Genomic DNA, 16,262 nt, shown 5'->3' with positions numbered 1-16,262 from the left:
ATAGCAGCCAATTTTACGATTTCCATAGAAATTATTCTTAGAATTAATAAATTATTATGATTTTGTTATAGCTACGATCTTCAAGTTATAAGTACACAAAAATAAAACTACAGAGTTTGAACAAAAAACTTTGCATTTATCCTAGGAATATGTACAAGATTAGATCATTCTTTTAGTCATCCAACTTCAATATAATTTAAAAATCACTCTAAAAACAAGTTTCAGTAGTCACTCAGACCTAAATCGAGCAAAGCGTTTCCGTATCAAACAAAATAAAACTTAAGAACAGGTTACAATTTCAGGTTTAATTAATACAAATTTAGACTGCAATGAGCACGTTATTCACAGCAAATTCCACTGGGTGGCGACAATGTGATTGGTGGTTTCAATCTGGCGTGCAATCTCCTCGTGTATAGTGTGATTCAGCCACATCATATGTAGCTTTTCGTACCGTTCCTGGTTTAGTTTTAAGGGATTACCACGCCTTAAACCTTGATCAGTCTCGCCGTGCTCGTCCAGGTAGGGAGCAGGCAAAAAACAACCTCTGTGCGGAGTGGCAAGGAGCAATAATTCACAATCGCGAATTCTCAAAAATATACCAACACCCGCGCCGCATACTATTGCATGAGTATTACAGGCTCCTATTGCGATTTTCTTGTAGTCAGTTTGACAGCAGTAACTTAAAGAGCATAGCACTGTACCACATACCAAACACATTGTAGGATTTCTGTATTCTTCTTCGCTGTTAGGACAAATGTAGCTGGGAACTTGGTTAATCAGTTCGCTGTAGTCTTCTGGAAGATCTACTAATCTGGGAGCGGTTAATAATCGTGCTGGAGGGTTGTATCGTAACACTTCAGGATGACTAGTCCATTTTTCAATTAAAGCTTGCACTAATTCGCTACCGAAAAGCTTCTCAGGTGCAGTAGGTAAGTCTAAGTAAGCACACATATTTTCAAAAGTGTCCCCGTCGACTTCTTGAAGGCAGCTAGAAGCTGGAACTTCGGTCAAATAGTGGTAAAAGAGCACGCAGCACCTTAAAAACGATTTTGATTGTTCTTTAATGAACTCCCAGACTTTATGTGCTGCAATCTCTCTTGTGGGCGGATTCCGTCTGAATACTGCTTGTAGAAGTTTACCAATAACTTCTTCATCCACTTCTTGTCCACCACTGCCATCATCAAACCAAGTATCCAAGGGAGACCCAAGATCAAGAAGAAATTTAACAATATTTAACACAAACATCAGCCTTAAAGTATGCCACTCTAAACATTTACCAGAGGGAACTGGAGTTTGACTGGTTTGAACAAAAATACTAGGTAACGAGAAGGTTAAAGACACTAAACAGCCAAAGGAGTCAAAGTCCAACACCGAAGTGTCATCAGAATCGTGATGTTCTAGTAGAATGCTGAGTAGATTTAAAGCGTGACTCTTAATGACTTCATTCTTGGCCCAGGTACTCCCTAAAAGCGCCACTTCTTTCACTAAATTATCCAACAAATCCCTTTGCCGACTTGTAAGAGCACCTAACAATGGCTTGCCTTGATAAGCGGTCACAGTTTCCACGACCCGCGTTGAATAAGCCAACGATTTCCAAGCCATAGGAACCAATCTTTTATCAGAAGGGTGTGGTGACACACTTAATCCTCTTGTATAAGTGATTTGTGCAAACACTTGGATCATTTCTTGCAGTTGGGGATTCAAATCCACCTCTATCTCGCTAAGAAACATGTCAGTAAAGCTTCTTCCTAATGTGGCATCGCTTTTATCCAAAGGTGTGGCGTAGAACACTTGATGAGGTTGCAAAACACAATCTACATCGCACTCTTCATAAGTAGAATCCTGATCTATGGTTGTGCCACTAGCAGCGTCAATGCAAGCCGTACAATGAATATTGCTGCACTCTTCGGTGTTACACTTAAAAATCCCGTGACACACTTTATTTTTGTTTTGCATGATGTAATTCATTCCTTTAAGAAACTCGTCAAAACTTAACTCGCTGGTAGTATCCGGAACATTATCAGTTTCCACTTGTTGCAATTTGCTTAAAGATGGGGCCATGGGCAATACGGTATTACTCAAACATTCGCACAAGGGACACAGAAATTCCTGTTTGTCCACGTCGAAACTAGTCGGATGACGTAAGCGATACGGTCTTCTATGTTCGCGCATCATAACATTGTCAAAGAACTTTTGCCAGCATTGGCTGTGCATCACGTGACCGCAAGTGCTGGTATGCGGTGCCGGGCTTAAATTCGAGCTGAGGTACAAAGGGTTGTTGTTTTGCGGATCCACGTTTGCTTTAAAGTTTCGCGGATTTCGATTTAAGACGGTTGCAGGTTGAACGAAAGCTGCTAGAACCATGGTGGGTCCTTGAGGAGTGATTCTTTCACCTTCTTGGCAAAGAATACACCTGAAAATAGAAAAGAAACATTGCAACCTACTATGAAAGTCTGAAATTTGTTGGTTGCAAGATATTTAATAAGTTTAGGGACAACTTAATCTACTGTTCTCGCGGAGTGAGTTTATCCGTGCGTCACGAAGGCTACGTCATTTATAATCATATGAATCAAATCAAGTTTTCGTCAACAAACCTGTTGTGTTCATATTATAGAAAAGGGCGTGTCTAAAGCTTCGTCACGTTTAAAATTTTGCATGTATTGTCACTCAGAAAGTAGAGATCTTTGGCTGCAAATTTGCACTAAAACAACCTTATACCAAAGCAAATCAAAAATATCTTGACCGAAATAACATTTTTTATTTATGAGAAGTCTCCGTTTGGATCATAGAATTCCGTCTAAATTTGAAACCGAATTTATTTACCAAAATTCGCAGAGATGTATCACCAATATGTAGTATTTCTTTAAGTTTTAGCTCTTGATTTAGGTTCTGGATGGTTACATGTTTCTCTAAAATAAATACAACAAATTAAAAATTCAATAAGACATTCTGAGTGATGCTGTAGTATCTCATATTTCATTTTCAGGTTCACTAATTTTATTTTAAAGCCGCTGGAAAACATTTTAGACGCTTATTTTATTTTTTCTATGAGTTTATTATTAATATGTTTGAAGAAATTTTTATGAAAAATCTATAATGCAACCCAAAAATCTCAGTCTCTGGAAACAATGAAATGTTAATAGATGTTTCTTACAAAAGTAGATATATTTTACTATTATTAACATACTATCGTTGTACATATCATATAATGTATTTCGAACATCCATTTTAGTGCTTTCAGATAAATCAGTGGTCTTGACCCGTCGATAACGTCTCAATTTAGGTTTTCTAGGTGAGGAAATAATAAGATTACTTGCTTGCTTTTCCCGAATCGAATAAACAGTTTTGCGGGAAATTTTCAAAGCAGCTGCAACCTTCTAGTATCAAAAAATACGTCAGTAAGAATATGTAAGGTCTTAAAATTTCTTATTTTCTTCCTGAACAGATGATAAAGCTTCTACAACTAAAGGTCCTCCATTAGTTTTTTCCAAATCAAAATATTCACAATGGTTAAGAATTAAGTGCTGGGCTTGTCTGTAGAGAATTTTTCCAGCCATTTTCTAAAAAAATACTGTAATAGTAAGTAATTCCGAATTTAGGAAAAACCAAATGGCTAAATAAAAATCATAATAGACACTCCCACTTTTTTTTCAAAACAGGTTAGTAATTGTGCCAATTTCGGTTAGATCGTGACAGCCGACATAAAAAAAATAAAAATATTAATAATAATATTATGAAAGTACTTACAGTATGTTAAAAGCGTAGAAACAATAGCTCTTAAAAGAACTGTGGTGGTGTGGTAAATAGAAAACTTTATAAATGATTAACAACACAAAGAAACGGAAAAGAATTAATAGTAAACAAATCAAATAAATTTCGATGGTTGTCAAACTGACAATGACTGAAATAGAAGCGCTAATCAGTAAATGTTTTTTTTGGAAGACATTCACTTAGATGTTTACCCTTTCTGAAAGTGAACAATAAACAAGGATGAAGTCAATAATGCATGTCTACTTCTAAATCACAGGGGGATGACGCACGGGTAAACTCAGACCGCGAGAACAGTAGATTTTAGGATTTTTCCTCTCTAAAGAGTAAATTGTTTCAAAACGACTACATTTCCTAAATATCTTATTATACAATTGTCAAACACAAGAAAAACTAATACATTCACATTAAAAACGACAATTCAAGCAATTTGAAAAATATAAAATGACCAGTTGATGTATTTCTTGGACGAACCACACCCTAAGTAGTCTTTACAGCTCCATGGAGCCAAATTTATATTAAATTAATCAATTTCATCATTTAAAATTTAAACTAACAAATTTTATTAGTAAACTAGTCGATTTCAACATTTTAGCAATGGAATTTTCTGAAAAAATGTTTATCATTTACACTGTCAATTTTGTTTACTAACGGGGTATACTAACCGCATACTTTAAACCAAGTTTAAGTTAAGGGTGATTCAGACTGTGACAATAGAAATGAAATCAAATCACAGTCTGAACCACACTTCAACTTGATTTAAACTAAGTTTAAAGTCGACATTGCTACTGTCAAATTTCATTAGTAAACTAGTCAATTTCATCATTTAAACATGGAAAATTGTCAGACATTTATTTTTGAGAAAAATGCCAAGAGAAATTAAAAAAAAATTAGGAGAATTTAAGAGAGTGATGAAGAAAAGGCTAATAAATGCACATCAAAAGCAACAATTCAGGGAATGAAAGTTTGATTATTTGGAAATTATAAAATGCCAAGTAGATATGTTTCTTGAAGGAACCCACTTGTTGTATTTAAGCGGAGCCAAATTTAGCACCTGTATACGTTGCTTGGGTCACGTGACAGCCGCCACAATGGGCCTATCCCACATATCATAAATTTTTGTTTTAATGACTGGAATCGAAAGAATAGGATCAAAAAATTAATTTTTCATATTCTTGAAGAAAAAATTATGGTCGTAAATGTTCCTACATTAGTTTGAATTTGTCCATTAAATTTAAAAGATCTGTTTTGGCGCGCATGTGACGTACGTAATTCTGGGCGATTTTATTGGCTGTTGCACGCCGTCTGTTTCACTTCTTGTCGCTGATTGGTTGATAGTGTAGTAAGTCACCGGCGGCGGGCGTTTTAAACATGAGATTAATGTAGTTTTTATCATCATTTTTTTTTCTATTTAGACTTAATATTTTTGAAAACAAAAAAATACGGGTATAATATTTTCAATCCGTCTTTGTAATTATGAAATAAAAAAAAATTGTGGGACAGGCCCATTGTCAAAACTTACTCACCAGTGACGAGAAAGTATAAAATGTCAAATAGATGTATTTCGTTAAGAAATGGCTCTGTCAGTTGTGTTTACAGCTCCATGAAGCCAAATTTGTTAGTTCTGACGTTAAGGAACACTTTGATACTTACGTCGTTTCGGTCCATAAAACTGTTAATACAACAACAACAACTGTGTGATTTAACCAAGCGGTAGAACTATTGTGGATTGGTAATTTCACGTCACAGCTGCCTGATTTTTGACAGCCAATCATCAAAGAGACATTTCAAAGTTTCACGATAATGTTTAATGAGTTTTGACAGCTGTCAGGACATAAGCTTGTCATTAAACATCATAGTTAGTTCAATTCATAGTGGTCCACGTTTTTCCACAATTGAAAAGCTTTTTGACGTTGCCAAAATGACTATCAAGAGTTTTGGCTCTGGCAAAGTTGATTTAAATGTAATTTTCAAGCTTTTTTATGTGGAAAAATATTTTAGAGTCTGAAAAACTAACATTTTTTCACAACCGGCCCTTGAATATTTGTTAATATTTCGTTAACAGAAATGTATTCACCAAAATAATATTTCAGTGCAAATTAAATTTAAAGACAATGTTTCAGATTTCATGTTTTGATTGTGGTAAAAAGCAAACATTTATTTACAACTAAGAAATAAAATAGAAGCGTTAAAGAATATTCTCGGTAAATTACTAAGAATTTAACAAGAAAGAAATCAAGAACATTTGTATAATATAAAAGAAAATTCTCGATATTATTATAAATAACCTTGGACCATCGATAGTTGAAAGTAAAGTCTACTCACCTAAATGTATTATCGGAGACAATTTTATTAGACTGTCTAGGCCCTAAAGCGACAATTTCAGTTTCAGTGACGTCCATGTCCGGACACGGTGACTCATCCATTTGTTCCGCCACAATTTCAGTCCCAATGTGCTCAAACAACTTTGCGTTTTCCTTAATAAAGCTCTTTTGCTGTGCAGCCATTTGAGCTAAAATTTTTGCCCTCCGTTCCGCAGCCAATTTTGACCTTCGTTCTTTTTCGTTTGAGTCTTCAACTGCCTCATTGACTGCCGGTGAAGTTTCCAACTCCATATTACCTGAAACATAGCTAGCTGCATTACTGTCACTAACACAGATAGCGCAGAACTAACCAATGTTCCTCTTGGCTACTTGGTTGTATTTCTGTAATGTCCACTGCAACAATCCTCGGTGAGAGTCTATTCTCTTGCAAGATTTTAACATTTCTTCCATCAAATCAAAAATTCCAAATTTAGAGGCTTTTTCCACAAATTTAAAAAAGGGATAATTTCCAGATTCTTCTTCTTGCAAACCATACCCAACCTACACAGTCCAGTATTACTTATACTGCCTCTACTTCCTAGCAAACACTTACCAAGTGAAGTACTTTATGAAACTGATTCTCCGAAAAACTTCTAGCGCGCAAGTTAAGACCGCGCTCCATAACTGTTTGGATAATATGCAACATGACGTCACATTGTAATAGATTAACCAAAATCGAGAAAGATTCGCACAATTTGGGTAATTGCGGTGGGGGACAGCACTCAATTTCACCGTTATCCTTGCGCCGTTTTCTTTGCGCTTCTTCAGCTTTAGACATTTCTTCGCGAGTGTAGTGGTAGAAGAAAACGTTGAACTCGTTGTAAAATTGGGGAAGTAACTCGTAAGTACCTGAGAAAATTTGCTTTATTTTTTTTGAATAAGGTTAAGTAGTAATTGCTACCAAAAAATCAAACAAAACTAGAATCAAATTATGACTGTCAGTATTTGCATTGTTGCGTTCTTTTGAATATTACCAGATGCACTTTAGAAATTTTAGAAAGTCCCCATTATAGTTGGTAGAAATCCCCAGAATCCTTATAAAACTATCAGGGATCAACTAAAAACTTTAAAGATCTTTTTAGTATTGTCAGACCTAGTCAGCCTCTAGACAAGGTAAACTGCTCAAGATTTCATTATAAATGTCAAGTCCCCGTAGAATCATTTTAAAAATCATTAGAACTCTTCAAAACTCCTCAAACCTCCAAGAATCTTTTGCTAATGAGTCACTTTCAAAATGTCACAAGTCTCATGGTAGACGAGATAGAGAAAAAAGCGCTGTCAAAACTGTACAAATGAGATTTAATAAAGGACAGTCTGTGGCTAAATTGTCTGTAAAACCCACTTATAGTGATCAGAGTACCTTTATAAGCACATTTTTGGAACTCTTCTATCGAATAAGCTAAAAAAAATTCGGAACAGCCATGGAAGAAAGTGACGTTATCCTAATTTAGTTTGATTTTCTGTATAGCTTAGAAAGTTTGTCTGTTTAAGAAAACAATAATAAATTGGGAGAAATAATATAATTTATGAGAAAGTAGGCAAGGTTTAATCACATGTACCAGAAGCAATATTGATAATCTTTAAAGAGACTTTACAATTTGCAGCTTCACAACTGCAAAATGCAAACTTACTCAACATATATTTAATGAAATCGTATAAAAAAACTTACCTTTAGAACTAGTAGATTTCTGTGGTCTATTAAACTGTGCAATCTCATGAATTACAGACTCAAAATCATCCTCTTCATCGGCCAGATCATCCGAGACACACTTTATTAGCTCAGAGTGAGGAGCTTGCTTAATGCACAAGGCATGCAAAAGATCCTTCTTAATCCTATCTTTGTTCGTTAAATGACTAACCCCGGGCATGTGACGTTCTCCAATAATTACAATCATTAAATATAGAAATTCTTCTACTAAATTAATAGTCTGTCGCATACTGTCCTCTTCTGGGGAACGAAGGCTGCTGATTTCAAAGTCGGGCAACGCCCAATTGATCAGGTTGAATTTATTCAGGACGTGAATGAGGAATTCGTTACTTTCAATCAGAGAAGCACCCATTTGGAGCAGATTAACATCTCTATCCAGCATTTCGGATCTACACTTAACGTTATGGTAGAAATACATGGTGTGCAATAAAGCGTATCCATTACGACGCCACATGCCGGCGTGCACCTGGGCTATCATGACTTCAGCCCTTAAAACGGGTTCAATAATCTGGACGGGAGTTGGTTTTGATAACTGTAATTCCGGGCTGTCAAAATGTAAATTGTGACGTTCTAGATGCAAGTGTAAAGCTGCTAGTAAACGCGTTAAAGGTATGTGAATAGAGACCGGATTGGTCGAAACGTCGTAGTGAAGACAAGCAACACTATGATCAGCCAATTCACGAACTTCAAGCGGTTCGTTCGGATCGTAACACGGATTCTCTTCTAATTTTTTAAGTAGCAATCTGTAGGTTTTTACTAAAACCACTTTGTCTGTAGAGCACCACGCAATAATTTGCGAAATACAAAAGGCTACTTTAATGTGAAGATTAAAGCCTGACTCCCATTCCGGTTCAAACTCCATGTGTTGACCAACTTGTCTCGTAACGGCGTCCATTCCTTGCATCATCACCAAAAGACCCACAAGCTCGGAGAAGCCGTGCAAAAAACTCCTTTTCAAATCATCAGTCCACACTTCAGGTACGGACGTAATAAGATATTTTAAATCACAGAGCAGGTAAAGAGTGCGTTTAAAAGACGGATGAGAACCGTTACGGTCAAATTCCAATTTTCCAAATCGGTTGCATCTAGGGTGATATTCAGAGATTAGAGTGCGAAGCAAAATGTATAATACGTCATCGTTTGCTATAAGATGGTGCGCCAGAGTAGGGACAGTGAACAGTTGAACTGATATGGACGAAATAGAGCAAGAGTGTTCGTGGTCGTCTCGTATAAAATCCTGGAAAGAATTCTGCGTATCACTAATTCTGGTTTGTGTCTGTATTACGCATGTAATTTATCACATAACACAATTTCTATGTAATTTTAAATTAAGACAAAAATTAATATAAATAGTGTAATGTCAGTCGATTTTTAACGAGTTGTGTGCATTGTTGCCAGATTGCCTGTTAGCATAGTTTGCTGTTTTTGTTGTAACTGAAAACTGCTTTTAAATTATTCAAGTGTATTTGCACTAAATAGTCATTATTTATTGGAGTAGATAATAGCTAATTGCATGCGCGATACAAAAACAGAAAACCTAAAAAAAGTCCAAGTAGACGGAAATTTTGCTGCGATGTTGTCAAACGTTTATCCGTCTGCCTACAAATTTTTTTGGTGAAACTATACAGGCTAGTTAAATAAAGGATTGTTTCGGCTACATTTTGATAAAAAAATCCACCCTGTAGCTGCCATAGAACTAAAGTTAGGGGCAGTCAAAGCAGGCAGTGTTTTTATAAACTTTACCTTGATGTCACTTTGACGTTTCTCCATCTGACACTGTCGCTATAAATTTTTCTGGTGAAACTATACAGGGTGGTAAAATAAACCATGGTTTTAGCTAGATTTTAGTAAAAAAATCCACCCTGTAGCTGTCATAGAACCAAAGTTATGAGTTGTCAAAGCACATAGTGACCTCACTTTATCCATAAAAACACATTTTTATTTAAATTAGAATATCTCAACACTCAGTAGAGTTATAAATGCCATTTTTTATGTCTATGGATGAGAATTTAACGCAGAATATAGATTTATTAATATTCAAAATTTACGTAATTTCCTCACCGGTTTCACAGAGCCAAAAACAGCGATTGTCGAGTTTTTAGTGTGATTATTTCCTTCCTATCAATTTCATGCTATCAAGAATTAGTATAACAAATGTAAATTTTAAGTGGAAAAATCACTTAACAACTGTCAACTTAGCTGTCAGCAGTTTTTCCGGAAAAAGATTCACTCACAGCAACATAAAAAATTGTGTTACCATTTCTAGCTTGAAAGTTATTGTTCTTATTAATTATTGTTCTTATTGTTTTAATTAAAATAAAATGTTTATTTAACTCAGGAAATAATCTTACCAAATATCCATATCATCCAATTTTTCCTATGGAAAAATTACATGCACTGGGGATATTACCCCCGAAAATTACTTCTTTTACTTAAATTAGAACATCTCTGTAACTAATAAGGCTATCGACGTCATTCTTGATGTAAATTAATGAGATATTAATGCAGAATAACAAATCCAAAATTCACTGAGCTCACTTAAGTTATTCGCCGGTTTCATAGAGCCAAAAATCACATTTCCCTAAATTCCTCAACTAGATTACTTGCAAAATTAATTTTGTAACAAACATTCCTAATCATTAGCTGCTGGCAACCTTTCCCCGCAGTTTTTGCCTACTATTTTATTAGGCGACCTGTCTTTGTTTTGCACATGGAATTATCTATGTTTCTCTGTCAGCTACACAGTTTTCCTATGGCCAGTTTTAGAATACAAAACGTGTTTGGAAGATAAAGAAAAACATCTGGCAACTCAGCGCGTTAACCCCCCAATGACGTACAACGGCTACATTAATTTAGACAGTTTTTTTTAAATCGAAAAGATATATATATATATATATACAATCTTTATTCTCCAAAAGAAAAGGCTATCGGCCCTAGTGGCCTTTCTGCCCATAGTAATAACATCATTTAGAGATTAATAATATACACTATTTATAAGCTATCTATATGTATGTACAATTTCAATAATACAGTACTTATATCTAGAGTTAATGTATGTCTTGGTAGTGTTCTGTCAAAGTTGTGTTTGGCGTCAGGTATCGTGAGGTTCGGGTCTGTCGGGTGAGGCATAACTTATTAATTATTGTCCAGTTGTCTTTTTTGTTTTTCCATTTTGTTTGTATTTTTTGATGTCGGTCCGTTATTTTAATTAAGTTAGTCCGTTCATACAGCAGATCATTAGATGGGTTGAAAAGAGGATTTTCTGGGTGCCGAATTTTTGTAATTAGTCTCAAGGTGATTTGTTCTGTCGTTTGAATGTATTTCGAAAAGATATTTTTACCAGTCTGTAGGATTTTTCAAAATTTAAGTCAAATCTGTGTACTTAAGGCAACTTAACTTTAAGGCAACTAAAACCATTTTTCACTCACCTTCATAATTTGTCCGTAATTTTTAGTAAACACTTTTGCCAAAGTTTTCTTGTTGTCATACTCTAGCAGCATTCCAGCAATAAGCAAACGATGCCACTGAATCCTAGCGCTCTTCCACAAAGCCGAGTCGTTAATCATAACTTCAGAGAGCAAATGTTGTCGATAGTTTGGACGCAACTCGGCCATACATTCAGAGAAGACTGCTCTGAACCCTTTTCCATGTCCTAAGAGCTTTTCTAGCCATAAAAGAAGTTTTTGTGCAAAAATTTGATGCGCCACAACGTAAGCGTGGCTGACTGACACTTTCAGCGGTTTGCTACCGTTCCTGGAGGTGTACTTTTCTATTTCGTGCTTTAAGTCTTGGCAAACCTACCATACAAACTTGATTAAGCCTTAATCTCAAACCCAGACAACCCTAACTCACCTTGAACTCTGAACACTTAACAATTGTCCGTCCTTCTTTATCTATATTGGTAACAAATTCGGTAGAGGTTTTTTGATTACATTTCAGCACCCTGCTTAAGGTGTTAATCACCTGTTCAAACGTGTGTATCTCATCATTATACAAAATAGTACAAAAAACATCGAAATCAAACTCGTCAGTGTTCAAACTAGTTACGGCGTCCACAGTCAAACGGTTGAAAGCGTACCACAAAACCTGCCTAAAAACTGCTCTGGTTCTTTCAATCAAATCAACAGGCCAGTTGCCTTTTCCATCGTCATTTTCAGGCGGTTGAACCTGGTGGATTTTGCAAAATGGATCACGTTTCCAGGCTTCTACATCGCCACAGTCACAACAGCCACCACCTGACGATGCGCCCATTCTATACTTGTGGAATCTATGACTGGAGTTCTTGAAACATTCCACGCACAAGACGCAGGTTTTGTCCATTCCGCATTCGCGACAACAGTACGTAGGTTCGCCGCTTTTGAAATAACGGCCGCATACTGTAGGACGGTCAGTAGATTGAAAAGTTTGTTTTAAATTTTCTAGAGTGTCGCCTTTACAGATGAATATTTCCAAGGGATTAAATAAAATCTGGAAAAAACATTTCTTTTATAGACTAACTACTAATAATCGTAGTTTATAATAGTATAGATACCATTTTTGTAACATTAATTTCAGTTAAAGTTAACAATGGCTAATTATTGAAAAACTCATTTTGATATCTCCACATGACACACCGAATTAATAATTATTTAACAACAATTCCAGTAAAATACTTATGATAACACTTTGATTCATTAAACATTATGTTTTATTACATCATACTACCAGCTATTGTCGTGTAGTTTGACGGTTATTATTTACATTATTATCGCTAAACGCTGTTTTTAGTAGAGATGGAGGCCGAAACTAGATTTGGTTTCGGCAGGTTCGGTCGGTTTTGCCACTGAAGTCACATTTTAAAGAGAGTTTCAGATGCTTTTAGCATTTCGAAATCTCATCTACGAAGTCTAAGCCTAAACGGTGTAAATAAGCTGAAAGATTTAAAAAACAAACTAGCAAAATGAGCTTTCCAACGTTATATAAACTTCGATTGGTTGGTCATACACTAAGTTTAAAATTGTCAGAGGCCTTTAGGACCGTTTTGAATGTGCCAAAGACCGCTAAATGCTACTGAGAACGTTCTGAAATGTTCCAGAGCCCTCTACAACTGTCTTAAACTTTCCCAGAACTGTTCTAAATTGCCAGAGGCCTCTAGGACCATTTTGATAGTACCATAGACTTCTAAATGCTATTGAGACCCTTCTAAAAAGTTCCAGAGGCTCTCTACAAGTGTCTTAAACCTTCCCAGAGTTGTTTTAAATTGTAAGAGACCTCTACGACCGTTTTGAAAGTTCCATAGACTTCTAAACGCTATTGAAAACCTTCTTAAAGGTGCCAGAGGGTTCTAAAAATGTCTTAAGCCTTCCCAGAGTTGTTTTAAATTGTCAGACGCCTTTAGGACCGTTTTTAATGTGTCAAAGACCTCTAAATGCTAGTGGGAACTTTCTGAAAAGTTCCAGAGCCCCCTACAACTGTCTTGAACTTTCCCATAACTGTTTTAAACTGCCAGAGGCCTCTAAGACCATTTTGAAAGTTCCATAGACCTCCAAATGCTATTGACAACCTTCTAAAAAGTGCCAGAGGCCTCTACAAGTGTCTTAAACTTTCCCAGAGTTGTTTTAAATTGTCAGAGACCCCTACAACCCTTTTGAATGTACCAAAACCCTCTAAATGCTACTGACAACCTTCTAAAAACGTAGAATAATAGACTATAGTGTACTTTGTAGGTAGTAATGTTAAATTAAAACTCAAATAAAAAAGAACAGTTGAGTATTTAAGACAGTTATATTAATGTTACATTAGACTAACACTGTCCTAGACTAAACACATGTGACTAGCAAAAGTGCAACACAGAAATTGATATGACATAGATAACACAACTGTATTAAATAAACAATGGAAACAAATGTACTTTGAAACAATCCCTAATTTAGTCTATCTCTAATTCTCTATTGTTTTTGTTTCAATGATTAATTTTAATTGATATAGTTTTTTTTATTTGAACATAAAATGTTTGGATTGACTTAATTTGCTGTTTTGATACCTGACTAGTCGATTAAATAAACATTAACGAGGATAAAATTGCACTAAAGATATCAAATCACATACTTGAAATTACTAGGTATTTAAACATATCAATTAAAATGTTTGAAAAACTAAGTGTCCTACAGATAAGGAGCAGCTAAAAATATTTAATTTTTTTTAGGTGAATGGCTATAGGTCAAAACAAACAAAACTCAGCAGTTTTTCCAAAATTATGTGTATACTAATATTTTATCAAAACTATGTTCTATTTTTGCATCTTTGGAACAACTCCAATAAGTTTGGCTGTAAATTGCCATTTCCTTATACCTCAATTTAAAATGGAGAAAAAGGGTCTAGTCATGCTATCAAAATATCATATAATAATAATAACAATATTGTTGACAAATCATCTTTCTCCAGAGCTTTAAGATTTATCATTTTTAAGCACCCTAAAGATAATGGGAGAGTCTAAGTGGTTTTGTGCTAAAATGTATGGTTAATGTTATTTTCAACATCCACATTACTTTTACTAGTACTAAGTTTTTGTCAATTTGTGAATTATGTTACTAAGTATGCTGAACCCCAATATACAGTAATTTAAATTAACCTACACACTTGGTAATGTAAATAACATAAAAAAAAACAACTTAAAGCAAATTACTCAGGCAATACAAACAGTTTAGTTACACACTCAACTCACCTCCTTAGCCAGATCTTCATTAAATTGCCAATTAAGACAATTGTTATCCAAGGTAGGGCTATAGATTTTAGGAACCCAAACATCCCAATATTTGAACACAGCTCCAAAATTGGCAGGGTCACTATTGAATGCATCAAACCACTCTGAAGTTATTTCCTGAGCCGTTGGTGGCTCTTGATGCATTTCCACATCAACTGTTTCCTCCATCTTCTATAATTATGACAAATACAGTTAGTACATAAACAATGAAGAGCTGAATAGAAGAGTTAAAAAAAAGCAGCCTGTCTCATAACTGAAATGATTGTATCTAGTTCCTATAAACATAAAACTGTCCTGTATGTTCCAGATAATCAGGAATTTAGGTCATTTATCTTGGAGCTTTGCTCCAAATTTGTTCACAAATCAAGGATACCTAAACCCCTCAAAGTTCAACTCATTCTTGATAGTGTTAATACCAATTAACCCATGACAAAACAACTGGTTAGTGAGTAAGTGACATCACTCATAGCAAAGTGATTATTTTTATTAAAAAAAAAACACAAGGTGGTTGGATACTATAAATAGAACTTTTTGTTTAAAAAATCAAACAGTCATTGCCAATACAGGCCTAAAGCAGCTGTTGACCTTCTGGAAAAAGCGACATAAAGAAAAGCAAATCGTGCAATTACAAAACGCAGTTTGGAAACCACACAAGTCACCTTTTTTAATCCCAACTTTTTCTTTAACTCATCCTCAGTTGGACCAGGCATAAGTGGAATTTTGGCTAAAGGATGGGAGTACATACTGATACAAGCACAGACTCTGGTAATTTTGTTGGGGGCTGTACGACAACAATGAAAAGGCTGAACGTTCTGTAGATTCGCGGAAAAAAAGCCTAAACTTTCTAAAAATGTGTAACAATGAAAATCTTGACTTACCCAAACTTCACTTCCGGATCGTTTTGATCATTTGCCAAGATTGTGGCCGTCGATTCTGCACCAGGAACTCGATGCACAAGGGGCAAGGTTTTTGACTCGATTTTCCAATTTTTACGCCTTGTCTGAACGCGTTTTGATGTTTTCCAGCTGCTCCAAAGGTTTTGAAAAACTATTTATTAAAAAATTTCTTATGAGCAACTACGCAGAACTGTCAGATTTGAAGTTTCAGTTTCTTTCCATTTAAACGTCAGTTTTTGATTTTTGACGGAAGACAGTTGATAGTTGATAGTGCTTCAAGCATTAGAGCTGAGATTTTAGTAGAGATGGGTTTTAAAGCGACAAGCTACTAAACAAAAAAGTTTTACTTTCTAATTATGATAGAATTAGAAAAAATGCAATGCAATGCAAAGTTTCAGAGATGTAGTTTTCTTGTATTTCGCATTTGGTAGATCACCTTTAAGTTTCACAGGTTTTTGCCAAAATATTCCGAAAACTTTTGTTTGCGTTTCAGGTCATAGACTACAAAATTTATAATAGTAAATCATTATTTATTGAACGCTTTGTAACCGCATATAAATGGTCAATTTTAGGGGAGCGGACGTAATTTTGTATTAAACAATCAAAGGTCGTCGGACCAAAATTTAGCGAATCAAACAAAAATGGAAGGTAATCTTCATTACCTAATAATGTATCAAAACAGCCATTCGATTTCGTAACAAAACATTTTAATCTCGATTGGTTACGGCTCACGTTTTACGAACAAACCTGATCTGATTTAATTGATACACATTACGAACGTTTTA

General features: G+C 35.2%; 1 protein-coding gene across 1 annotated transcript; it reads right to left on the bottom strand.

Annotated features, from left to right (window-relative positions):
* Positions 1–115: 115 nt before the first annotated feature.
* Positions 116–15,682, bottom strand: Ubr1 (Ubr1 ubiquitin ligase). Its single transcript, XM_081990368.1, has 10 exons — positions 15,460–15,682; positions 15,241–15,393; positions 14,543–14,752; positions 11,692–12,306; positions 11,268–11,636; positions 7,801–9,076; positions 6,685–6,980; positions 6,443–6,632; positions 6,094–6,388; positions 116–2,413 (listed from the first exon to the last, which is right to left on the bottom strand). Exons 2-10 carry the CDS (start codon positions 15,322–15,324, stop codon positions 343–345), a joined length of 5,406 nt encoding a protein of 1,801 aa, XP_081846494.1. The 5' UTR covers positions 15,325–15,393; positions 15,460–15,682; the 3' UTR covers positions 116–342.
* Positions 15,683–16,262: the final 580 nt, after the last annotated feature.

This window comes from Ips typographus, linkage group LG11 (assembly GCF_016097725.1).
Source record: "Ips typographus isolate SLU linkage group LG11, UJ_Ityp_2.0, whole genome shotgun sequence".
Classification (NCBI taxonomy): Eukaryota; Metazoa; Arthropoda; class Insecta; order Coleoptera; family Curculionidae; genus Ips; species Ips typographus.
The sequence above is the reverse complement of the archived record's forward strand: the minus strand, read 5'-3'. Positions and strand labels throughout refer to the sequence as shown.